General features: G+C 47.3%; 1 protein-coding gene across 2 annotated transcripts in view; it reads right to left on the reverse strand.

Moving 5' to 3' along the window:
• The window catches only part of LOC125440723 (sodium channel protein type 5 subunit alpha-like), a 395,791-nt gene that overhangs the window by 269,402 nt on the left and 98,897 nt on the right, over window positions 1–27,492 (reverse strand). For both annotated transcript variants that reach the window (XM_048510652.1, XM_048510653.1), the window contains exons 2-4: window positions 23,992–24,313; window positions 20,015–20,133; window positions 2,137–2,226 (exon numbers count right to left, since the gene is read on the reverse strand). In XM_048510652.1, coding sequence (XP_048366609.1) covers window positions 2,137–2,226; window positions 20,015–20,133; window positions 23,992–24,258 — 476 coding nt within the window. In that variant the 5' untranslated portion in view covers window positions 24,259–24,313. The remainder of the gene's footprint in view (window positions 1–2,136; window positions 2,227–20,014; window positions 20,134–23,991; window positions 24,314–27,492) is intronic.

Consider the following 27,492-nt stretch of genomic DNA (forward strand, 5'->3'; position numbering starts at 1 on the left):
AAAAAACCCGCAGGACGTGGGACAAATTGGTTTAAGGTGGGACTGTCCCACCAAAAGTGGGACATCTGGTCACCTTGCTTAAGGCTATTAAGTTCAGAGTCTAATGCTGATTATACACTAGCAGTCTGCCCCACAGCGAGTGTATGGTTTCTGTGGGGCAGAGGTTCTTGAACTGATGCTATTAAAGTTGTGTCACTTGAGATCTCTGACACCGCACAGTTTGTGAGAGCGGGGAAACCGTGCGGCTTCCCTCTCACTGCAGCGTTTCTCTCCTTCAGGGTGGCTCCAAAGGCAAGATCGAAGGTTGTCTGTTGGATTTTTAAAGGGAAATAACCCCCCGCGCCCCATTCCTCTCAGGGATCGACAGCCAGCTTTCCCCTTCCTACGCAACAGCCACAAAGCGGCCTCTACAATATTGATATGAGCAATATCGATATCACCTTTAAATGGTAATATCGACCTTTTCTTTTGACTAGAGGCAAGACCGAAAGTGGGGGCAGGCAGGACTTTTGACTGGGGGAACATGGGGGCAGGCGATTGCGAGCCGTGTGGCAGATGGGGGAGGGGGGCAGCTCCTCATGTTTAAACAGGGAAATGCAAGGAGATCCCACTGAGGAGGAACTGTGGGGCTAAGAGTGCTGCAGAAAGCACTCCATTCAGAATGGGCCTAAGAATAATGACAGGTATACAAGGGCGGCACCAGTTGTGAATGGCTCCTATTAAGTTCTATGGCACAAAGTCAAAGGGGTGAGATTGGGGAAGCTGTTGAAGGAGGGACAGATTTTCCCCCCACCAAGCGTTGTCACCAGGGCCAGGTTTAACCTCTCCTCTGATGTTGGCTTCCCAACTGCGCAAGCCTAGAGAAGAACGCCCCACTCCCAGCTCCCACGTCTCACCCTTGAAAAACTGAGAGGGAGAAAAAAATGGCCTCCATAGTGACATTCTAGAAAATTTCCCAAGTCTCTGTGGTCTTTCACAAAGAGATGGGGGGGGGGGGGTGAATTCCCAGATTGTAACCTGGAAGTGACATCACATCCTTCCAAATTCCACCCTGCTCAAGCACTGACCCCTTGAGACTGTCATAAAGAGTGGGAGAAGCCCTAAAGATTTGGAGATGGAGCCGGAGAAGCACTGAGGGACAACGCCACAGAGCTCCAAAGCATCCATTTTCTCTCGAGGAACTGATCAAAGACCAGGAAAGGGATTTGGGCCTCTTAGTTGATAGTTCCATGGGAATGTCAACTCAATGCATAGCAGCTGTGAAAAAGGCAAACTCTATGCTGGGGATCATTAGGAAAGGAGTTGAGAATAAAACTGCCAGGATTGTCATGCCCTTATATAAAGCCGTGGTGCGACCGCACTTGGAGTACTGTGTTCAGTTCTGGTTGCCACATCTCAAAAAGGATATCGAAGAGATAGAAAAAGTGCAGAGAAGGGCAACGAGGATGATTGAGGGATTGGAGCACCTTCCCTATGAGGAGAGGCTGCAGCGTTTGGGACTCTTTAGTTTGGAGAGGAGACGGCTGAGGGGGGATATGATTGAAGTCTATAAAATTATGCATGGGGTAGAAAATGTTGAAAGAGAGAAATTTCTCTCTCTTTCTCACAATACTAGAACCAGAGGGCATTCATTGAAAATGCTGGGGGGAAGAATTAGGACTAACAAAAGGAAACACTTCTTCACGCAACGTGTGATTGGTGTTTGGAATATGCTGCCACAGGAGGTGGTGATGGCCACTCACCTGGATAGCTTTAAAAGGGGCTTGGACAGATTTATGGAGGAGAAGTCGATCTATGGCTACCAATCTTAATCCTCCTTGATCTCAGATTGCAAATGCCTTAGCAGACCAGGTGCTCGGGAGCAGCAGCAGCAGCAGAAGGCCCTCCTGCCTGTGAGCTCCCAAAGGCACCTGGTGGGCCACTGCGAGTAGCAGAGTGCTGGACTAGATGGACTCTGGTCTGATCCAGCAGGCTAGTTCTTATGTTCTTATGTTCTCTGTCATCGAGACATGAGCTGTAATTCCGGAGGCTGGCATCCCTAAATTAAGCCATGAGCGGAAGGCCAAAACAAAACAATGGGAGAACAGGAAAGAAACAGTGGAGGGAGGAGAGTCAGAAAGAAGCAAAGATACTTACTCGACGTATTTCGCCCACTGGGGGATTTCCCGTTGTGCCATGAACACACAATTGGTCAAAATAGTGCACATAATAAACATACTGAATAATGTAAAGCCACACGTTAAGGAAAGAACTGTAAATGAGTAAAAGTGTTTTGATTAAAAGCACAGTTTGCACTAGTGATATGGTCTTAGTGGTCGGAGTGGTCTTAGTGACTCTGGGGCCTGGGGCAGAAGTCCTGGTTTGGGGCCCAGAACCACGGCCTCCCTTGCATGCCATCCTTTACTCCTTCCCTCCCCTTCCCTTGCATGCCACCCTCCCCCTCCCTTCGCTAGGGTGGGTGGGCCATGTCCAGATGCTGGGCCCCCTCCCCTCCCCTTGCATGCCACCCCTCCCCCTCCCTTCACTAGGGTGGGTGGGCCATGTCCAGATGCCGGGCCCCCTCCCCCTCCCTTGCATGCCATCCTTTATTCCTTCCCTCCCCCTCCCTTGCATGCCATCCTTTATTCCTTCCCTCCCCCTCCCTTGCATGCCATCCTTTATTCCTTCCCTCCCCTTCCCTTGCATGCCATCCTTTATTCCTTCCCTCCCCTTCCCTTGCATGCCATCCTTTATTCCTTCCCTCCCCTTCCCTTGCATGCCACCCCTGCTGTCACCAGACAGCCTGAACCCTGGACAAGGGGGGGGTGGCAGTGGCTGAAGCCTATTCTGTTTCTTCCCCCCACCCCGTCAGAGGATGGGACCATGAGTGGTACCTCCTAGCATGGGACTCAGGACAACTGTCCCTGTTACCCACTGGCTAGGACCACCCCTCGATATCACAACTCTTTCAAGTTCTGTAGCACCAGTTAACAGTTAACACCAAGGAAGATTTCAGAATCAAGCGTGCAAGGTTTTTTCTGTGGTTGCCCCTCAACCTTGGCACACCTTCCCCATAGCTGATCTACAGTACCTAAACGTGCTGATTTTAGAACATAGAATCATAGGCCCTTTCCGCGATCGGGGCTATTAATAAAAGCTCCCCTAGGGACGCAAAACGCCGCCCCTAGGGGAGTTGTTTCTTGCATAAGCAGCTGTGACGCCTTCAGCCCCCCCCCCCAGCGGTGCAAAGCCGCTGTTTCCCAACCTCGCTTCCCGAAGGCCCCATCCCCCCTTTCCCGAATGACTTACCTTCCCTGCGACCTTCCGACATGTCGTCCAGGCCTGGAGACACACACACACCCCCGCCCTGCGACTCCAGAGCTGTCGCACAGGGCAGGGGGGCGTGTCCCCTGGCCTGGGAGACACGCCGGAAGGTACGTTGTTCGGGCGACAGCGCAGCGCTGCGCAGTCTTCCCTGCCCCTACCGGGACTGTTCGTGCGAACGGTATGTGTGTGTGTGTGGGGGGGGTGCGTCGGCGTTGTATACGCCAACACACCCCCGAGCGTTGCCGTGCAGAAACGGCCATAAAGTTGGAAGAGACCTTTGTTCGCTCAGACTTTTTCTTCATTTCTGTTTTTTTTAAAATACCATGGTTTCACCAGATTTTTGTCCTGTAAGTTTTGTTGACAGGGATGTAGTAAGTTATGCAGCATATTTTTTCAGTTCAAAAATATTGACTTTTGTTAATCATGGATGCTGGGGGTCGCTGCTCGCTATTGTAAGCAACTGCATGAGGTTGTAAATGCCTGGTTAATTATCGTGATTTTAATTGTCCATTAATATCAGCCTCCTCCAAATCCATTGGATAAGAGCCTTGTGGAGTGTAAATATTTTCCAAAATAAATATGCAAAACCTCTAAAGTTAGAAACAGGGACTCGAGTCAAAATTGAACAACAAAGGAAGCTGAATTCTGCAAGCGAGAGCAAATTATCTGACTATACAAATTATGCAAATATTGCTTGATTATTTGAGTATACTCAATCATTAAAATTTTGTTCACTACATGCAAACTCCACTAAGAGAAAATGGTAATAATTTGTCTACTAATAATTTGTCTGCTGCTCTGTTGTTTGGGCCTCGGCTTCCTACTTTTGGAACAATTTGAGGAGGGTAGAATTGCCAGCTTTTACCTGGAAAATGTCTGCAGATTTGGAGATGGAACCGGGGAACTGTGCTTCTTGGTAATGAAAAGGTCTGTCAAGTCACAGCTGACTTTTGGTGACCCTGTAGGGCAGTGGTGGCAAACCTTTGGCACTCCAGATGTTATGGACTACAATTCCCATCAGCCCCTGCCAGCATTGGCCATGCTGGCAGGGGCTGATGGGAATTGTAGTCCATAACATCTGGAGTGCCAAAGGTTCGCCACCACGGCCGTAGGGTTTTCAAATCAGGAGGTGAACACAATTGGTTTGCCATTGCCCGCCTCTGCATTTGAGCAGCTCTGGGCTTCCTTGCTAGCCTCCCATGCAAGAACCATTTGGAGAGCCAGCGTGGTGTACTGGTTAAGAGAAGGTGCTCTTTAATCTGGAGAACCAGGTTTGATTCCCCGCTCTGCCACTCGAGCTGGGGAGGCTTATCTGGTGAACTAGATTAGCTTGTGCATGCCAGCACATGCTAGCTGGATGACCTTGGGCTAGTTCTTTGGATCTCTCTCAGCCCCACCCACCTCACAGGGTGTTTGTTGTGAGGGGAGGAAGGGAAAGGAGTTTGTAAGTCCCTTTGTGTCCCCTTACGGGAGAGAAAGCGGGGATATAAATACAACTCTTCTTCCTGTAAGGGGACTCAAAGGGGCTTACAAACTCCTTTCCCTTCCCTCCCACAGAAGACACCTTGTGCGGTAGGAGTTCAGAAGAAGGAATGTAGGAGTAGTTCACCAGATAAGAGTCCGCTGCTCAAGTGTCGGAATGGGGAATCAAACTTGGTTCTCCAGATTTGAGTTCATCTGCTCTACACCACACCGGCTGACCATGTAGCAACCAGGGCCAATCCTGCTTTGATTCTGAGACCTGACAAGACTGAACTAGCCTGGGACACCCAGGTCAGGGCTCCGAGCTTCTTGAAGGACAAAAAAAAACATGTAAGAAATATTCAATAACAATAATGCATTCCTACTCATTCCCTCCTCTTAGAACCGCTGGCTTGGTTTATATTGCATTCTAAAATATGCATGGTGAAATGATATCCATACAGCGATACATGCCAGAATAAATTAGATGCCGTGTTGGGGGGGGGGGATGCCCCCCCCAAAGTGGACGAGAGCGAAATCTGGAGAAGCCAAGTTTAGCCTCTGTTAAAATAGACTTTGCAAACTGTGCGCGGCAAATGGGAGCACAGGTGCGTTGGTGCAAGTTCAGCATAACTGAAAAAGAAAAGAGGCCCCCTCCAGGAACGAGAGAGGAGCAGCGTCTGGGGAGAGAGGCACACAACTGGAAGCTGGGTCCACTTGCAAGAGCGCCAAATGGTTTTTCCTCCCTTGCAGGGGTTGCTTAAAGAACGGACACTATTTCATCAGTGCACAGTGCACAGTGCACAGATGCCGGTTTCTGCCCTTGGAAACTCACATTCAAGATTTAAATCGGTTCTGGAACAGAGGAAAATAAGAGCTGGCTTTTGTACCCCACTTTTCCCTACCTTTAAGGAATCTCAAAAAATCCCCTCCCCCTCTCCACAACAGACACCTTTTGATGTATTATTATTATTATTATTATTATTATTATTATTATTATTATTATTATTATTATTATTATTATTATTATTATTAACAACAACAACAACAACAACAACAACAACAAAACAACAACAATTTATATATAATTATTATATATAATAATAATATAATAATTTATAATAATTTATAATAATATATATTATAATATATATTATAATATATAATAATATATAATAAAATAATAATTATTAATAATATATAAAAATAAAAATAATAATTATTATTAATATCATCATCATCAATAATAATAATAATAATAATATAATTTATATATAATTATTATATATAATAATAATATAATAATATAATAATATGTAATAATAATAAAATAACAACAAAACAACAAAACAACAACAACAACAACAAAATAACAATAACAATAACAACAACAACAACAACAACAACAACAACAACAACAATAATAATAATAATAATAATAATAATAATAATAATAATAATAATAATAATAATAATTATTATTATTATTATTATTATTATTATTATAGGCCGCCTCACCCCCAAAGGGCTTGAGGCGGCTAACAATACAGCTGTTCCAATAACAGCACATAAAATACATCACTAAAACTAACCACCTTCAAACAAATTTCCACAGCAGCAGTTTCTTAAAATTTAAATAACAAAGTTAAGAGCAAGCAAAATTAAAGACAGGTGGGGCCGAGAGAGTTCCAAGAGAACTGTGACTGGCCCAAGGTCACCCAGCAGGCTTCATGTGGGGGGAGCGGGGAAACAACCCCAGTTCACCGGATTAGAGTCTGTCGCTCATGTGGAAGAGAGGGAATCAAACCCGTTCTCCACTGGATTTGTTTTCTACTCCTCTTTATGAAGCAGCTCTCTGACACAGTTTGCAGACACAGTTCTCTGAGAACTCTCCCAGCCCCTCCTCGTTCACAAGGTGTCTGTTGTGGGGAGGGGGAGAGGGGGAGTCTGTAAGCTGCTTTGAAAAGTGTAGTATAAATCCAACTCTCCTTCAGACCAGCAGTGGCTCTCTAGGGCAGTGGTGGCGAACCTTTGGCACTCCAGATGTTATGGACTACAATTCCCATCAGCCCCTGCCAGCATGGCCAATTGGCCATGCTGGCAGGGGCTGATGGGAATTGTAGTCCATAACATCTGGAGTGCCAAAGGTTCACCACCACGGCTCTAGGGTGTGAAGAAGACCTTCCACCTCACCCACCACTTGATCCTTGCAACTGGAGACACTATGGATTGAACTGAAGATCTTCTACAAGCCACGCAAACGCTCTGCCACTAAGCCACGGCCCTTCCTCCACAATTCCTGGGAGAAAGGGCAGGAGAGACAGCACCACATATCCCAGCACCGGAGGCAGCCGGGAGGAACAGGAAGGCTCACCAGAAAGGAGAAAACCGGAGCACAGCCAGCCAGGAAGCTCCGAGGGGTGACAGAGTGGAAGAGCGGAAGTCATGCAACCCAGTTAATTTGCGGATCCCTCAAAAAACCCCTAGGGAGGGTATGATAGAAGCGGCGAGTAGCTGTGAATCGAGTCAGTCAATTAAGAGACGTTTGAAGGATTCTGACTATAAGAGTATGCCGGTTACGGCACGTGGAGCACATTCGTCGTTTTCGATCGGAATCCTTCCCCAGATAAAAATGCCAAACTCCTTTTTTGAAGCATCTCTTCCAAAGTATAGAACGGCACGTATGCTTGGGCCCTGGATCCCCTTGAAATCTACCGTGTTGTCGTGGTGTTCTGTACTCTAACACACAGGTGTCAAACTCGCGGCCCTCCAGATGTTATGGACCACAGTTCCCATCATCCCCTCTTGATGAATCCCCTCTTAAAATGGTTCTGCGGCCGAAAGGTTTTGAAAATGTCTTCAGTTGCTGTGCGATCTATTTACTGTGTTTCCCACGCTTGTCTGGTCCCCTGAACTTCCTCCTTGGCACGATTTTCTGAATTCACTCTGTTCCCCCTCACCTGTTTATTCGCAGCATTTAGCTGTTTGTTCTTTTATTTGGAGGGGGGGTAATCTTTGAACCGTTGACTATATGAGGAATATAGAATGCAGCTGTTAAGCATTGAAGCATGGGCCCCTTCCGCACACGCAAAATAATGCGTTTTCAAACCACTTTCACAACTGTTTGCAAGTGGATTTTGCCATTCCGCACAGCTTCAAAGAGCACTGAAAGCAGTTTAAAAGTGCATTATTCTGCATGTGCGGAATGAGGCATTGATTCAATACAGAGCTAAAAAAAGAAATAAAGCAGGGAAATCACATAATGGCGGCCAGGAATCATTTTGAGAGGGTGAGGGCAGACACACATCACTGTAAATGGAATCATAGAATCATAGATTTGGAAGAGACCCCCAAGGGCCATCAAGTCCAACCCCCTGCAATGCAGGACCACACAATCTAAGAACTCCTGACAGATGGCCATCCAGCCCCTCTTTAAAAACCTCCAAAGAAGGAGACTCCACCACACTCCGAGGTAGTCCATTCTACTATCGAGCAGCCCTAACTGTCAGAAAGTTTTTCCTGATGTTTAGGTGGAATCTCTTTTCCTTCACCTTGTACCCATTACTCCTGGTCCTAGTCTCTGGAGCAGCAGAAAACAAGCTTGCTCCATCACCAAGACATCCCTGCAAATATCTAAACATGGCCATCATGTCCCACCTTAATATTCTCTTCACCAAACTAAACATTCCCAGTTCCCTAAGTCTCTCCTCGTAGGGCATGGATTCCAGGCCTTTCACAATTTTGAAGAATTAAAAACATTTCAGAAACCTTTTAGGAGTTTTGTGCAAAGGGCTTTTATCTCTATGGAAGCTAAAGGAGAAATCCTAAGGAGGGTCGAATCCCCACTACCGCCTTAGCCAGGTTTCAGAACACAAACTAACCAGGTTTGAGGGACGACCTCCCCATGGCTTGTGAGGCAGATTCTGTTTCTGGCGCTCGTTCTCCCCGTTAATCCGTGTTCCGGCAGGACCTGGTTGCAAATGGCATAGACCCCATTAACGTGGTTCAGAGCTGATCCGAGGGGACGGATGAGGGTTGAAACCCTGACTTGTTTCCTGCCCTGGAGTGTGATGCAGAATTCGGGCAACCAATCAGCACTGCGATGCGCGCGCAGCCTTTCCTTGGTTTCGTTACCACTTTTGTGATCGGTCAGCAGAAGGGGACGCAAACGTTAAACAGTCAAACGTGTAACTTTGAATTGTTAATGGTTTACACAGGTAACTGTGTAAAATGGTTTACACAGGTTTGCACAGTTAAACGTTAAACTTTTACATGCTGGTTTTTTTATCGCGCCCCTACAATGTACATTTCCGCAGTGGGAAAAGGTCCCGCCCCAACAAGGCACGCCAGCCAATCGGGGAGACGGGCGAAGCGAGCTCGCCTGGTAGTGCGGATTGCTAAGAGTTCTGCAACGGGGTGTTTCTGCTGTGTGCTCGCTGCGGTGGGGAGGGAGAAACTCCGAGGAAGAGGACACGGTTTCACCATGAACAGGTTTGGATCTGAGTGCAAATTCAAGTGGGGATTCGACCGAGGTCTACTGGAAGCAAGTCACATTTTATTCAATGGGGCTGACTCCCTGGAAAGTATTCTTCACATCCCATTGTAAGGCTTCCTGGTTACCAAGAGATGAAGACAAACAAGTAACTTTGCAGGTGGCTGAATTTTTTTGGCTGCTGTAGTAAAATCGCATTGTAACGCTGGCAATAAGCGGATGGCTTCCCTTTGAGTGTGTGACGGCTCACTGTTTACAACTTTTGTCATGAAAACAGTAATTAAGGAGGAGAAAAACCAGGTTGGACATATTCTCCGTTTTCTCCTCCCATCCACTTGAAAACTCAAATAGGGAACTGGAATCGGCTGCCGGTGGAGAAAGTGCTCCCCACGGCCCAAATAAAAGCCCCCTTTAATAAAATGGAATCATTTCTTGCATGCCCTAAATCCATCATAAAACAAATCTGCTCAGTTGCTAACTAGCCTGGTTATTCCCACGCGGACACTTAGAAACCAATAATTGGACTCCGGGGACCAGTCATCCAACGCCCGATTCAAAAACATTTTCCACTGCTGGGACTTGTTCCTCCCCATGAATGGCTGCAGAGAAGAGTAGGTGGATACACCCTCATTTTCTGCTCTTATTATTTTATGAGCGTTAACCTCTATAATACGGAGAAGCAAGCGGAGGCCCCGGTGGGACTTCTGCTTAGGGCCCAAGGAAAAAAAACCTTCCTCCCTTTCATCAGACACCTTCACCACTTTCTGCCACGTGAGTCACGGGCTCCTTAGAGAACTCCTCCCTGTGAGAACGGCAACAGAGAATCTGGCAGAATTTTCCTTGGGCAAACAGAACTGAGATGATGAGGCGCCAAAAGGAAGAGGCCTTTGTTTGCTACTCGCCATGAAGGGCTCTTTGCTAGTCCCTTAATAAGAGGCTCGACCATGCCAGATGAAAGAAAAACTCTACCAGAGCCTCTGGGGTTGTTCACAGAGGGGAGGACAAAGAGCCCTTTGCCTTGAATGGATGAAATGCATCATGGGAGGGCTGTGCCAGAGCCTCTGCTACTCTTTGAACCAGGGAAGAGGGGAGCCCTTTGTGCTTTGAATTACATTTTGAACTAGGAAGTGAGGTTGTTCACAGAGGGGAGGACAAAAAGCCCTTTGCCTTGAATGGATGAAATGCATCATGGGAGGGCTGTGCCAGAGCCTCTGCTACTCTTTGAACCAGGGAAGAGGGGAGTCCTTTGCGCTTTGAATTATGCTTTGAAATGGGAAGCGATTTTGTTCACAGAGGGGAGGACAAAGAGTCCTTTGCCTTGAATGGATGAAATGCATCATGGGAGGGCTGTGCCAGAGCCTCTGCTACTCTTTGAACCAGGGAAGAGGGGAGTCGTTTGTGCTTTGAATTATGCTTTGAAATGGGAAGTGAGGTTGTTCACAGAGGGGAAGACAAAGAGCCCTTTGCCTTGAATGACTGAAATGCACCATGGGAGGGCTGCACCAGATCCTCTGCTACTCTTCGAACCAGGGAAGACGGTAACCCTTTGTGCTTTGAAATGAGAAGTTGAACAGGTGGGGATGTCTTTAGAGGGAGTAGAGGACTGTATCACAGTCAGAGGGAGGTCTGTTACACACTATGTCCAGAGAGAAGGACCCCAAACATATCCTTGTCTCTGGACACAGTGTGTAACAGACCTCCCTCTGACTGTGATACACCTCTGAAGATGCCAGCCACAGATGCAGGCGAAACGTTAGGAACAAGATCCACCAGACCACGGCCACACAGCCCAGAAAACCCACCGGAACCAGCCTCAGTGCAGTCGGAAGAGACCTGTGGGGTGGGGAATAGGGAAACTCCAAACCTGAGCAGGAACTTTAATGTAGCAAAGGGTCCTGGAAGTCTGTTGCTTGGCATGAAGTGTAGATCCCAGTTTTCTTTCTTTCTCTTTTTTTCAGGACTCACAAATTTGCTGCTAAAATCCCAGAAGCGGAGAAACCGATCTGTAGGATTTCCACAGGTCCAACAGCAGGATGCCAGGACCACTTTCCCACATAGCTCCTTCCTTGGAGGAGCAGCAGTGGCGTAGGAGGTTAAGAGCTCATGTATCTAATCTGGAGGACCCGGGTTTGATTCCCCGCTCTGCCGCCTGAGCTGTGGGGGCTGATCTGGGGAATTCAGATTAGCCTGTACACTCCCACACACGCCAGCTGGGTGACCTCGGGCTAGTCACAGCTTCTGGAGTTTCAGGCCCACCCACCTCACAGGGTGTTTGTTGTGAGGGGGGAAGGGCAAGGAGATTGTCAGCCCCTTTGAGTCTCCTACAGGAGAGAAAGGGGGATATAAATCCAAACTCTTCTTCTTCTTCTTGGAATAAGTTCCGCCAAGCAGTAAATGTTTTAGGATAATTTTTTTTTGCAACGGGAGAGATAGCACAAAACTGGTTAACCGGTAATTCATACCACCGCTGAACTCCGTTGGCTTTTAAGCTGCCGTTTGGGGCGCCTGCATACAGATTTTTACGGGGTCACGGAATGCTCCCGGTCCGGCCTGTGCCGCACTATTTGCGGGGCTTTCTGAAATATAATGCTGTCTCATTAAATACATGCTTCTCTTGTAAACACCCCCCCTCCCCCCCCTCCCCCCCCGCGAAAGGTTATGGAAACTAAATGCAGGCTTTGCTTAGTCACCGGCGACATGCATTTTAATATTCAGTTGAAAGCCTCCCAGCGTTCCAGCCCTCTGCGGAATTCGGGCCACCGAGCCTCTGCTTTTCCACACAGATCCGCGCACGGAGATTAACGCTTCGATGCAAAGAGGTTAGGTAGCACGGGATCTTCCCGGGGTCCAGGGAAACACCGGGGCTTTCAAGCCACACCTGACAAATTACTTTCAAGCCTTGGGTTTTTTTTAAAAAAAGAAGACGAACCAAAGCACTCATTGAAGAACATAAGAAACGCGGCAGTCAGATCTCTCTAGGATGTAGTCGGGATGAAAGAGGCTGGGAATGTAAAGGCTTCAAAACGTGGATGCGGGGGAAAAAAAAACACCACCCGGCTTTTGCCCCGTCGCACATTTTGAGCTTGATTGCCTTGACAGTATCAGTGCCGTCAAAAAGAACAGCCGCGAGGACTTTCCGGAAATGTCATGAGGTGTATTTGTCTAAAAGCCCAGGAATAAAGTTGGGAGCAAAAGGCCTGACCTGAAACCCAGGCAGGGCAGGGCAGGGCAAAACTAAATAATAACGAAAAAAGCAACTTTGCCTCTTTGAAGACGAGTAGGTTTGCACATTCCGCTTTTCTCAACCTTTCAGGAGTCTCGCAGTCGCCTCCCCTTCCTCTCCCCACAACAGGCACCTTGTTAGGTAGGTGGGGTTGAAAGACGGAGAATTGTGACCGGCCAAGGTCACCCCAGCAGGCTTCACGTGCAGGAGCAGGGAAACAAATCCGGTTCACCCGACAAGAGTCCGTCGCTCAGGTGGAGGAGTGGGGAAGAAGAAGAAGAAGAAGAAGAAGAAGAAGAAGAAGAAGAAGAAGAAGAAGAAGAAGAAGAAGAAGAAGAAGAAGAAGAAGAAGAAGAAGAAGAAGAAGAAAAAAGAGGAGGAGGAGGAGGAGGAGGAGGAGGAGTTTGGATTTATATCCCCCCTTTCTCTCCTGCAGGAGACTCAAGGGGCTTACAATCTCCTTGCCCTTCCCCCCTCACAACAAACACCCTGTGAGGTAGGTGGGGCTGAGAGAGCTCCGAGAAGCTGTGACTAGCCCAAGGTCACCCAGCTGGCGTGTGTGGGAGTGTACAGGCTAATCTGAATTCCCCAGATAAGCCTCCACAGCTCAGGCGACAGAGCGGGGAATCAGACCCAGTTCTCCAGATGACGGCTCTTAACCGCTACACTGTGCTGGCTGTCAAATAAATGAATGAATAAATAAAACTCTCCGTATGGAAACTCTCTTTCTTGTATTACTGAAAGGGGTAAAGGTGGGGGGGAGAGGCGTCTGGAAATGGGATGTCATGTTTAAACATTGACATCTCTTTGCAAATCCTTTCAGGTCCAGCAGAGAAATGGTCTCGCTTTGCAGCCCGTGTCAGTTTGCGGCGGATGAGGCCCCCGGCTTATAAAGGCAGACGGCAGCAACCTTCTTAGCGGACTTTGCATGGAAAATGTATAATGGCCGATTACCCACAGCCGGCTCTGCTCTGCCCTTGCCCTGCTCCGGCGCAAAAGTCACGCCAGAAGGGCTCTCGCTTTCTGCGGGGAAAGCGAGAAGCACAGGCGGGGCAAGAGGAAGGGCATCGGGACAAGAAATCTTGCCCCAACGTCCTTCCTCTCTCTGCCCGCTGCCGGGAGGAAGACCATCAGGACAAGATTTCTTGCCCTGGCGCGTTCCAGCTGCCAGAGTGGGGCAACTACCCTAGTCATCGTTAGGAAACAGATGGATAGCCTTATCATCCCCTGCCAGCATGATGCTGGCAGGGGATGATGGGAACTGTAGTCCATAACATCTGGAGGGCCGCGAGTTTGACACCTATGCTGTGGGTGATCGGCCAACGTGTATTCAGCAATGACCCCTGACCTGGACTGCCAAGAGCGGCCCAATCTCTTCAGAGCTCAGAAGCTAAGCCCTGGGCAGTACCTGGATAGGAGACCGCCAAGAAACATTAGAGTTGCTACGTAGAGGAAGGCAACAGAAAACCACTTTTGAACATCTCGCGCCTTGGAAATCTTACTGGGCAGCTGTTAAGTCAGCTGCAACTTGATGGCACTTTACACACACACACAATCAACACTGAATTTGTACAGGGCTGTACGTTGGACAGTGCAAGCATGCAGGCTTTGTCGGGGGAGGGGGCAAGCGATGCCCATAGCTAGCCTCCCTTTCCCCCCTCCCTTTTCCTTCCTCTTCCCCTTTCCCCTCCCTTTCCCCTTTAATTCATTCCCCGTAGAGACCGATTGCTGAGGCACCACAGCATACTGTGGAAGTGGATGCTTTAATTTTAATTGTAAATCCTCTGTTGTGAGCTGCCCCGAGCCCACTTATGGAGAAGGGTGGCCTTGAAATCAAATAAAAATAAATACAGAGAAGTTCTGCACAACCTTGCCCTTTGCTTCCTACTTCATCCTTACTGGAGGGTGACCTTTCCTTCTGGCAGAACAGAGAGGGATCTCAAAAGAAGCTCATTCTGCTTAAAATCCATTTCCGTCGCTAGACGCACCCGGCACCCGGAAATATTCCTTTAACCCCGTGGTGGCGAACCTTTGGCACTCCAGATGTTATGGACTACAATTCCCATCAGCCCCTGCCAGCATGGCCAATTGGCCATGCTGGTAGGGGCTGATGGGAATTGTAGTCCATAACATCTGGAGTGCCAAAGGTTCGCCACCATTGCACCTGTTTTCAAAACGTGTTTACTACCTGAGTTGCAAATAGGTCAGATGATTTAGAAGAAGAAGAAGAAGAAGAAGAAGAAGAAGAAGAAGAAGAAGAAGAAGAAGAAGAAGAAGAAGAAGAAGAAGAAGAAGAAGAAGAAGAAGAAGAAGAAGAAGAAGAAGAAGAAGAAGAAGAGGAAGAGGAAGAGGAAGAGGAAGAGGAGGAGGAGGAGGAGGAGTTTGGATTTATATCCCCCCTTTCTCTCCTGTAGGAGACTCAAAGGGGCTCACAATCTCCTTGCCCTTCCCCCCTCACAACAAACACCCTGTGAGGTCCTGTTGATCCTTAGAATCACGAGAACCCAGCAAAGTCAGCAGGTGCAGTACCGCTTCTTGCCACATGCATGGGTGGTGCTAAAGAGCAGAGAAGAACAGCTCGGTGATAACATACCACAGAGGCGCAGACCGTACAGTCCCCTTGGCCCCGCTAGCGGAGTCTCAAGGACGAGACTGAAACATCTTACGACTTCGAGGGAAGTGAAAACACTGAGTTCTCCTCTACATTTCTAAGAGCAACTTGAACCAGAATCTACTTCCTTTGGGCACTTTCCTCTGCAACAGTTCAAAGGAGAGGAGCGTTCTGTTGGTTCACACCACGGCAGGATACTGCTTGTGGATGGCCCTCTGTGCAGAGCGGAGTCTGACATTACATTCCTCTAATTGGAAGGAATGCAGGTGAAGGCAAAATAAAGTGGCTCAGAAAAGCGCTGGCTTTTTACAAGAAGCCACCTGCTTGGAAGCCTGAAAGCCTTTCCTTGGCCCTCTAAGTGAATTTCATGCAGAGAAGAAGCCGACAGGCCAGATCACGAGGAGGTCAAAGAGAACCGAAGGGGCATGAAAATAAGCCGTTCAGATGGCAACCTAAATCCAAACAGAGCCCCGAGTGAAGAATGACCAGAGCTCCTTCAGCCCTGGAATTTGCTTTCAGTTTCAGGGCTCAGCTACGAACATGTGAAATAATAACGGTCGGACCCTGCAAGCTACAGGCAGTTAGCCTGTAGGAGGTTAAGAGCTCGTGTATCTAATCTGGAGGAACCGGGTTTGATTCCCAGCTCTGCCGCTTGAGTTGTGGAGGCTTCTCTGGGGAATTCAGATTAGCCTGTGCACTCCCACACACGCCAGCTGGGTGACCTTGGGCTAGTCACAGCTTCTCGGAACTCTCTCAGCCCCGCCTACCTCACAGGGTGTTTGTTGCGAGGGGGGAAGGGCAAGGAGATTGTAAGCCCCTTTGAGTCTCCTGCAGGAGAGAAAGGGGGGATATAAATCCAAAACTCTTCTTCTTCTTCTTTGCTACCAAACTGCCCCAATACCAATGTGAGGAGGATGAGAGGTCAGAAGGTGGGCGCCTGTGCAACTACGGACTCTGGCAATTCATTCTGGAATTAATGGTTCCCAGTTTTAATACCCCTGAATGGGACGGCCCAGACTGGCTTGATCTCATGAGATCTCAGCAACTTAGCAGGGTCATGTCCCTAGAGACACCCTCGCCATTTTCCTTATTTAAGCCTCAGTTGTACCTTTAGTTAGAATGGGTTCAGTTACCTTTTGTACAGTATTCTGTAGGAGGGAAATTTATTTAGACCCTGTCCCTTCAAGAAGCCTTCCAGAGGCAAGAGCGCTATAGCAATCTTATTAGTTAGCAGTTCCTGTTTAGTTCAGGTGTCTGGGGAAGGCTGGAGACAGCAATATCTCCAACGTATTAGATGTTAAAGATCCATGGTATTTGAGTAATTCTGTTGGAACTTGCAGGAAAACAGAGTCCAGTTAGAAGACACCATGGAGAACTCAGAAGCAGAAAGGAGCAGAGCAGGCTTCTTTGGAAGCAAGTAAGGAAGAGTTGGTGTCTGCAAGCTCTTCAATAATCTCCAATTGTTTCCAGCATCGCAAGTATTCTGTATTTAGTTAGACTTCACGGGGGGAGTCAGAGTCCTAAACTTTCAATATTATTAAACCCTTTTCTGAACTGTTGCTTATTTGTCTGTGGGTCTTACAGTCTGTTCTGGCCAAGTGCAAGGCACCTGATTTTAGTTTGCTTGCGGAACAGAACAACCTTGTTTATCCCTTGGATGGAATACCATCTAGGCCAGGGGTCTGCAACCTGCAGCTCTCCAGATGTTCATGGACTACAAATCCCATCAGCCCCTGTCTGCATGGCCAATTGGCCATGTTGGCAGGGGCTGATGGGAATTGTAGTCCATAACATCTGGAGTGCCAAAGATTCGCCACCACTGCCCTAGGGGGTCGCTGTTAAGTCAGCTGTAATTCAACAGTACTTTCCACCAAAATTAACACAGTTGACTACGAATTCTGGTAATTCATTTTGGAATTCGTGGCTAATCTCAACCACAGCCAGGGCTTTTTCAGCCGTGGCCCCATTCTGGTGGAACTTTCAGTCTAGCAAGACCAGGGCCCTACGGGATCTGATGCAGTTCTGCAGGGCCTATAAGAGAGGCCCCTTCCGCCCATGCAAAATAATGCATTTTCAAACCACTTTCACAACTGTTTGCAAGTGAATTTTGCTCTTCCGCACAGCTTCAAAGAGCACTGAAAGCAGTTTGAAAGTGCATTATTCTGCATGTGCAGAATGAGCCACAGAGTTGCTCCACCAGGTATACGGTTGAGGGAACTGTGCCTCTGCCTCCCCTTCCCACCTGGTCGTATATTGAGTCCGTGGCCAACCCTCGTAGGACTGGATGTATTATTTACCATCTCAGATAACTGGTAATGGTAAACTATTGGAATGTTTTTAATGTTTCATTGGCTTTATGTTAGGTATACGTTGTGAGTGTTCCTGAACCTGAAAGGGGAGTGGCATTAGGGAACGGGCTGCTTATAAATAATAATAACAAAAAGAACAACAACAACAGGTATGAGTCAGGCAGAAATTCAGGTAATCTCATTACCTGCATGTCAGGAAATTCACTGGTTGAATTTTTGGGTCAGGCTGCTCTTATATGCACAAGAGCGGTGCCCGCTGTTCTTTTTTTAAAGGTTGCAATCAAAGTAGACTCCTACTAGCAGACAAAGCCAAGTCAAAAACGGGGTGAGCACAGCTGAATTCAGGGCCGGGCAAATGCTTCAGTTTGCCGAAGCGTGGAAAAGCACAGAAGGAAATATCAGGCCCGGAATCCAACTTCCCCAGAACCTCAGATTGAATAAATGAAAAAAATAATTTTTAGCCCTTAGGCTTGAAGGTATGCTGACATTTCAGAAGCCAAAGGGATGGTTGAATAACCTTTGCAATTATTAAGCAAACCTACAATGTATTACAGGGAAAGGGAAATCGTGTCTATTTCATGTCTTTGTCATTTGTTCAGGTCACAGAATTCAGCTTTTTTTGGTGCGGAAATTTCATTGGCCGAGCACAGGATTTCAATCATTGCTGTACACATGCAGTACACACAAGCAAGCAGGACTCTCTTCCTTTTTTTCCTCTTAAGTACACGTATGAGAACTTAAGAATCTCCCACTTACGGAGTCAGACATTTGGTCTCAGGCAGAGAAGGAGCTCTCTTACCATGCAACCCACGGTCATTTGGCTGGGAATAGAAGCGTGCAAAAAAAAACAGAAGGGAAATCAAAACCCAACCTGTATTATAATCTTGGAGCTAAAAATGGTCGAGAAAAACAGAAGGAATAATTAAAATTAATAATGTATATAATATGTCTTTATTGCACTGTGCAACCAAGACAGGTTGTATACATTATTAATTTTAAGTATTTCTTCTGTTTTTTTTCTCAACCTTTTTTGGTTTCTAACCATTTGACTGGGAGTGCCAGGGATTAATGTTGGTATTTGCAAGTGTCGGTCACAACCAGTCAGGAGAGGGTTAACTGAATATAAACAAGTTGCTGAAGTCACCGCTTATGACTTGATCTATTCATTAGCCATTGGTCAGTCAGATAGCCATTGCTTACATGTTAATGAGTACATACATCAGAAGTTATAAAGTTAACTTGGGCCCCTTCCGCACATGCAGAATAATGCACTTTTAATTCACTTTCACAATTGTTTGAAAGTGGATTTCGCTATTCCGCACAGCTTCAAAGTGCATTGAAAGTGAATTAAAAGTGCATTATTCTGCATGTGCGTTTCTCTGAGTGGAGGACAACAACGTGTGAGAATAGAGTAGAGTACAAGGACAGAGAGAAGTAGGATGAGCAAGTCAAGATGTAGTCTTAAGTTTAGTTCAGACTGTATTCAGCTTCCAGATAGCTCATGGATCATATTTATCAGCCCCTGCCAGCATGGCCAATTGGCTATGCAGGCAAGGGCTGATGGGATTTGTAGTCCATGAACATCTGGAGAGCCGCAGGTTGCAGACCCCTGGTATAGTTAATACTATAACTATGTAACAGAGCAGTGCAGCATTTATTTGTTTTATTCCATGTAACCCTCCCTTTAAGTTGGTAAACTTTTATTTAAAGCAACTCAAAGCCCCGTTCTACACAGCAAATGCATAATAGGTTGCAGTCGGGATACAGGAACTTGTTTTCCTGTTTTCACATTCACATGAATCTGTGCAGGCAGCGATTGGAGCCCATGGAAACAATCCGGGTTGCTGTTGCACCTTCACACATAGACACATTTATTTTAAAAAAATTACTTCCCACACATGTGTAGCTATTCAGGCATGCTCAAACGAGCCCCCACAGCCATGCCGATGTCCCACGATATGACCATCTACACCTGCATAGCTATGCAGCTGTGTACCTACATAGCTATGCAAATGCAAGCCATGAAAGGAAAACAGAGGCAAATTAAGCACCTCCTGCCCAACCGTTCACTTGCGAGCATCTGCAACTCAGGATTTTTTTAAAGACTCTCTTGTTTAACTTTTTTTAAAAAAACTGGTTTGGGGGAAATAACATGGGGCAGACTCGTTTTGGGGGCGGGATCTCTGCAAAGTCCCCCCCCCCAAAAAATTTTTTAGCTTCCTACACTCGTGTTTATTGTCCCATGCAGAAGGGGCCAAAGTATCTCTGGCGCTCTTTTCTTACTGGAGGCTGCTTCCACATCTCTGCTAAGAAGTATCTCTTTAAATGCAGACCTATAATTAAACACGGGACTTTTGACAGGCAAAGCATGTACTGTACCGTTAACCGCACGCACACACACCAGCTCTGCTGAAGCACAGGATGGGCATCACTGTATCACTTTAGAAAACAACAACACCATTTTTGAATTTGGCCCAACCTGAATTCCCAAAGGCAGCAAGCCCTGGAATTCGCTTTGGCGAACAGGAGCAACGAAACAGAGAACAACTTCCCACCCCACGTTCTTGGCACCGGGCACAATCCCGAAAGCAGAAATCTAAGCAAAAGGATATGAATGAACCAAAATTTTAATTGCTGCTCTTCTAACTCGGTGGAAAGGACTAAGAATATGCAAGGCAGGAGTGGCACTAAATCGAAAGATTGTCTTCCCTTTGTTCAGTACTATAAATGTCTGGAAAACAAAAGAGAGGTAGGTCAGTATTGCAAGCGGTATGATAGAGTCCTGCTATAGTGACAAGCTGGGTTATGGGACTTCTCCCTCTCCATTCAACCACAGCAGACCAGGTTATCACACCAGGCTATTGAGTGGATATTGTTCCCTGTGTGGAAGAATATGGTCTATCACCCCCACAGTTCTTTTTGAATGAGAACTAATACAGAATAGCCCAGATGAACAGGTGCGCAGAAACCCACACGTAGCTCTGCAGAAGGTAGGCATCTAGTGTAAGGTGACCAGATGGTCACCTTTGTGAACCAGGACGGGGTAGGCGGCCGCGCAGGAGCGCACTGCCTTCTGGGGCTTGCCGTTTTCCGCCCTGTCACAGGGTGGGAAACGGCAAGCCCCAGAAGGCCGTGCTCCTGTGGCCGCGCACGGGGGAGGCTGCCGCACTGCCTTGCGCCCCAGAAGGCAGTGCGGCAGCCTCCCAAAAATCGGGACAAATTAAAGAACCCGCGGGATGCGGGACAAATTGTTTGAAGGCAGGACTGTCCCACCAAAAGCAGGACGTCTGGTCAGCCTAATCTAGTGCAAAGCTCCACAATGGCTCAGGCCCTGTGACACAGCACATGGTTTCCATGCTTCATATGATACCTTGGTGAGCTGTGCATGGTTTGCCTTAAAAACACACACACACACACACACACCAGGCTACAGGACATGATGCCCCACTCTTTGTATTCTAGGCCCGGCAGTGCTCTCATCAAACATCTGCCTTTCTCCTCTCCACCCCAAAAACTATTTGTACGAATTTTGCCACTTGCTGAGGACGCTTATCTGCAGCTCCAAACTTGCTCTTTGGGATCAGCAGCAGCAACTCCCAAAATCCTGGTTGAGTATTGCCGATTTGCGTCTCGGAACGCCGGCTTCATGAGCAGAGCGGCCAACTATTTCCTGGCAGGATGCCTGCGCTTTTAAAAAACTGAGCGACAAGCCGAAATTCAGCAGAGGACGTTTTCCACCTTGCCATATCCACATGTGCGGACAACCTTCACTCTGCTTGTCACTGAGCTTTTGAAGGCATGAGAGCAGAAAAGAACAGGGGGCAGAGCTATCCGCCAATACGACGTTGCCCCAGTGACCCAAAGCACCGTGCGAGTCTCACCAAAGGGGTTCTTTGGGATGGTCTAAACCCAGAATGGCCCATCTATCATTCGGTTTTGCCCCGCTGCCCGACATTTCATTTACAGAAACACAGCTGGATAGTTTACTGCTCGTCAGCGAAGGAGATTGATTCGCTTCTAGGAATCGGTCCGGATTTTGTCAATTCTTTTTTCAACCCTTGCATGAATTTCTAATGGGAGCATTAGCAAAAGTGGCAAAGGAGAGAGGAAGGCACGTCTCCCACAGGCAACGGGGACGTGTTACTACTTGCCAGGAAAGCATATTCCGCTCGGTGGAAGAAAAAGAAGACTGCCTGGTTTCCTGGGGAGCCTTCGGGCTAAACTGGGTCCCTGCGGTTGATCTCAAAAGCAATCCAGGAGGAGACACAGTTTGAAAGGCGGGGAGGGGACGGGTGGGTGAGGATACTTAACCCTTTCCCTTCTACCACTTCAACCTAACACTGTCTTTCCCATTACTAGCATAACGCAAGTGGACAATTCAACAGGAGAAAGGCACATGGGCCATCATACAAACAACAGAGGACGAAGGGTTAAATACGGCCCACACACCTGTACACCGACACCATCGGGTGTTTCCCTTTCTCTAAACCAGGGGTCTGCAACCTGTGGCTCTCCAGATGTTCGTGGACTACAATTCCTATCAGCCCCTGCCAGCATGGCCAATTGGCTATGCTGGCAGGGGCTGATGGGATTTTATTTATTTATTTATTTATTATTTAGATTTTTATACCGCCCCATCCCCAAAGGGCTCCGGGCGGTGTACAACATAAAATCTCATATAGCATAAATATAATTACTAAAATCTTTAAAAACAGCAGTACGAATAAAAAGATTTGTAGTCCATGAACATCTGGAGAGCTGCAGGGTGCAGACCCCTGCTCTAAACTGTACCCTCCTTTGGTTTTAGACCAGGGGTGTCCAACTCTGGCGCCCAAGATGTTCATGGACTATGATTCCCATCAGCCCCTGCCAACATGGCCAATTGAGACTGATGGGACTGATGGGAATCGTAGTCCATAAACATCTGGGGTGCCAGAGTTGGACATCCCTGTTTTAGACATTTTTATTGGGAACATTTAGATCCTGCGATGGGACTAACAAGATAATACTCGATGTGGTTTTCAATTGTTTTCTTGAATCACACAAATTATAAAACACCATCAAAACGCACATAGACAACCACTGTTCAGATTCAGGGACGAAAACAATCCCTGCAAAATGGAGAATTTTCCCAACTCGAAACTCAGTTAAAATCAATCAGCATCTGAAAATAATCAAAAGATATCGAAAACCCTTTCAAGGGCATCAAAATGCTTTACAAAAGAAGTTTTAAGCAGTCTTCTAAAAGGCCAACGAGGCGACGCTGCTTCAGCCTCCTCAAGAAGGGAGCTCCATAAAGCACATTTTAAATAGCAGCAGCAGCAAAGACTGTACATTAGCTAACCAGCCTCCAACGGAGAAAGAACGGGCACAAGATCTAGTTCGTATGTTCGTCTATGAAGGCACATCACTGCGCATGAGCAGCAGGAGGAGATGGCGAAGAAAGGTTACAGGTTTGTGAGTGAGGAGGAAGGAAGAAGACAGAGAAAGAAAGAAAAATCCAGGATAATTATATTATGCACATCCTAGGATTGCCAGGTACTTCCTGGCAACCAGTAGGGGATCAGGGGCTGGAGATAACTTACCAGTTGCAAAGGCCAGAGTTGAAGTGGTGATGTCGCTTCCAGATGGGACATCATCAAGTCAGTGATGCCCACGGGGACGCTCTGGTACGTGGACAAAAACTCTTAGTAGAAGGGGTTTTTTTAAGCATAGAGTTTTGCCCAAATACCAGAGCGTCCCCGTGGGCATCACTGACTTGATGATGTAACTTCCAGACACATTGGCATCTGTTTATAGCTAGTAAGTCCTCTTGCCCACTGGCTGACAGCGCCAAGGGGAGGGGGCTCAAAGTGTGGAATCCCCCGCCCCCAGGGGAGAATAGCAACCCTAGTTTTTCCACATTTAGGAAGATATGACTACAGAAGTATGTCCAGTTATAGCAGCAGAGCCTTCAGACGATACGGCTGTCACCTATTTACTAGTGCCATCTATTTACTAGTGTGTCTCCTGATCCAAAGGGTGAAAGTTAAAAGCAGTGCTTCGCTTGTATCAATTATGTATACTCTGAAAGGCACAGAAATGGAGAGGAAAAAGAACTAAAACTTTGTTAGCTTACCCCCTAAGTCAGTGGTGGCGAACCTTTGGCACTCCAGATGTTATGGACTACAATTCCCATCAGCCCCTGCCAACATGGCCAAAGGTTCGCCACCACGGCCCTAAGTTCACCAACAGTCAACAGGGACCAACTGGCAGCCATTAATTGGGATGTACTGAAGTACCTGGGCATGGGCTATATCACTAACTAGATAAATACCACAAAAGCAATGTCCCCCAGAAATACAATAATTCCCCCAACATGCATGAACCCCCATCTATTTTTAAACTACTCTTTCTCCCCCCCCCCCCAGTGACCTAATTTCAAGACAGTAAACATCTGGGGTTTGTCCCTGCCCCCATCCTTAAACCAAGAAGGAATCATTTCCACTCGGAAAGTAAGAGGAAGGTAAGGGGAAATCCACAGCTTTTCCTCCGCCCGCTCCTCCACCATCTTTAAAAACAAGAGCCCGGCTAAAACGCCAGCGTGAACCTTGTGATCACTGTAGTAAGGGTCAATGTCCTCCAAGGGTTCCCCCACGAGCTCCGATGGAGGAGACCCGTAGATATCGGGGAGCTTCTTGCCAGCCTGTAAGTCAAACTGGGGCCGAGGCGTTTCTTCGTCGGCCGCCTGCTCCCTGTGTTCCTGCTTGGCGTTCCTTGCGATCTTCTCCGCGATTCGCTTCTCGATCGCAGCCAAGGATTCGGGCGTGAACCGGTGGAAGCTGCAGGAACCCAGTGGTAACAAGAAGTCGGCCATCTTTTCATCCTGATTCTTCTTTGTATTGGCCTTTATTCCTAATAGTAAAAAACAGCTGTAAAGAAAGTAAGAAAGGGGGAAATGTCAGTTGCTAAACAGGTGAGGCAAATAAACGTGAAGAACTAAGCAACAAGATATAATTGGTCAGGACAGTGGCCTTAAATTCACTGGGGAAGCCTGAAAGTTAGGTTGAGGGAATGTTGGTTTCAGCTAAGTCAACCACCTGTTTCCTGCACATGTTTTTAATGGCTCAGAGACCAGTGGTGGGATCCAAAAATTTTAGTAACAGGTTCCCATGGTGGTGGGATTCAAACTGTGGTGTAGTGCCAATGGGGCTGGGCAGGGCAGGACAAGGGCATGGCCGGGCATTCCGGGGGTGGGGCATTCCTGGGCAGGGCTGTGGCAAGGATGCAGCCGCTGCGGTGGTCCTTGGGTGGGAAACGAATGCACGCAGGCGCAGGCTGCCACGCACGCCGGTGCCCCTCCCGCTAGACTGCTTCAAGTTCTGCGCGCCACTGCTGAGAGGAGGGGCGTAACTAAGGCCAAAATCACGTGGCAAAATCACCAATCAGTAACCCCCTCTCAGCACACACAAATAATTAGTCACCTACTCTCGGGAACCTGTGAGAACCTGCTGGATCCCACCTCTGTCGGAGACAATCCTGAATGCTGTGTGCCATCCCAGAATTGATGTTCTGGGCATGAGTAGGGTTGCCAAAGTTTAAGTTTTAGGGGGATAAATTTAGAGTAAGCTATGCTACAGTAAAACATTCATGAATGCTTTGAAATTGTTTAGTTCTGATTGATTGATTGGTTAATTGATTGATTGATTGATTGATTGATTGATTGATTGATTGATTGATTGATTGATTGATTGATTGATTGATTGATTGATTGATTGATTGATTGATTGGCCTTGTATGCCACCTTTCCCCCAATGGGTTCAGGGCGGCTCACAACATTTCCACAATACATGGCCAACATTATTTAATACATAACCAACGGAACATACTTAAAAATCAATATAACTATAATTAACAATAGTAAAGTCATTTAAAAATATTAAAGCCTTCTAACTTCATGGCACTAGGCCTATGGGTTACCAGTTCACACGCTATGGAGTTCAAAAACCTCAGCATGCGAACAAATTCCTCTGTTTCGTTTTTATCCCACGTTTCCTCCAAAGAGTGGACAGTGGCATCCGTGGCTCTAGCCTCCTCTGTATCATCCTCATGACCGTTCAGTGAAGAGGACTGAAGGGAAATTAAGTGGCTACCCAGGGGTCAACTTGAGTGCTTCAGGGCTGAGTGGGGATTTGAACCCAGGTCTCAATTCTGGCCCAACACTCAGACCATTATGCCAAAGTTGCTCTTGGGGCTCTTGGGAATTTCACTAGCCTTTCAAAAACATTGATCTCCATTCCCTCCCCGCACCCCCAACAGAAATCTCCCAGACTTTGCTATTCCTGTTTCCAACCACATGGTAACATTTACTTGAATGGTTGAGGCAGCGATAGCTGATTATCTGGGGCTTCCCCTCCCTCCTTGGACCCCCCTCCCCAGATCACCTTTGACCTCTCTGATTCTCTGTCTCTTTGTTCAGTATTGTTACCGGTTGTGTTAGTGCCATCAGGATTTGCCTAGAATTTTATGCAGTTTCAATGGTTGATTTTATGGTATTTATGGCATTGATTATTTAGACTTGATTTTATTTGTAAACTGTCTATGGTTTGAAACCCTCCCAAGCCCGAAAGGGGAGGGGCGTAGAAGTACCCTCCAAATAAAAAGTAAAACCATCATCCTGCGTGTGTCTGTAAAATGACATCAAGCAGGGGTTTCTAGGCAATAGATTAAGGAGAGGTTTGGCTGCTGTGGATTTCCAGGCTCTGCGACCAGGGACAGGTAGTTTTTGCTCCCGACATTTTGCACACATCTATGCTTTAACCACAGATTTGCTAAACGAAGGAATCAGTACTTTGAAAGCAGAATAAGAACATAAGAACATAAGAACAAGCCAGCTGGATCAGACCAGAGTCCATCTAGTCCAGCTCTCTGCTACTCGCAGTGGCCCACCAGGTGCCTTTGGGAGCTCACATGCAGGATGTGAAAGCAAGGGCCTTCTGCTGCTGCTGTTGCTCTGGATCACCTGGTCTGTTAAGGCATTTGCAATCTCAGATCAAGGAGGATCAAGATTGGTAGCCATAGATCGACTTCTCCATAAATCTGTCCAAGCCCTTTTTAAAGCTATCCAGGTTAGTGACCATCACCACCTCCTGTGGCAGCATATTCCAAACACCAATCACACGCTGCGTGAAGAAGTGTTTCCTTTTATTAGTCCTAATTCTTCCCCCCAGCATTTTCAATGGATGCCCCCTGGTTCTAGTATTGTGAGAAAGAGAGAAAAAGTTCTCTCTGTCAACATTTTCTACCCCTAACCCCATATCCCCCCTCAGCTGTCTCCTTTCCAAACTAAAGAATCCTCATTTATTGATGACAAGCATAGGAAAGCTATTGACTGTACTGTCAGAACCAAATACAAGAAAACAGGCAAAGCATTATATTTCCCAGCACTGATAAGTCAGGCCCACCCACCTCCCTTCCTTCAGCGTACACGCGCGCACACGCACATACGTGCACACATTGCACGGACGGTGAGAGGAGAGAGGAATGGGAGCTTTACAGTGTCCCCCCCTGCCCCCCTGCAGCTGCAGCGATGAGACTGCCTAGTACCAGCAGACAAAACAAAACATTCCCAGGCATGTTTGAGCAGGAAGGTTACAGGGGGCAGAAATATGGCAGGACCCAGGCTAAGACATTGGAGGGTTGGGACATTCTATGGTTGGCATCTTCGGAGGCATGTCAGAGTAAGATGTGTTTCTTGCTGGGTCATGGAAAGAAACACATCTCACCATTGATAGGCCCCGGAAAACCCACGACGCTCAGTTGATTCCGGTCATGAAACCCTTCGACAATACAGAGGTCGTTTGCCACATATTCCTGGGTGTTCTCCCATCCAACCCTTCTTAGCTTCTGAGATCTGACGAGATCAGGCTAGCCCGGGACTCACAGTACTTTGCGCTGGCTACCAGATTGTGCCCGAAAGGACTTAACTTGGCAGGATGCGAATGCTGCAGTGTGGTAAGTGGTTCAAGATAATTCCCCGCTGCTTTTCTCTGCGACACCCACACGTTTGTCAGCAAACAAAGCCTTAACTGATCCCAGCATGACAAAGACA

The sequence above is a fragment of the Sphaerodactylus townsendi genome, linkage group LG11 (genome assembly GCF_021028975.2).
Source record: "Sphaerodactylus townsendi isolate TG3544 linkage group LG11, MPM_Stown_v2.3, whole genome shotgun sequence".
Classification (NCBI taxonomy): domain Eukaryota; kingdom Metazoa; phylum Chordata; class Lepidosauria; order Squamata; family Sphaerodactylidae; genus Sphaerodactylus; species Sphaerodactylus townsendi.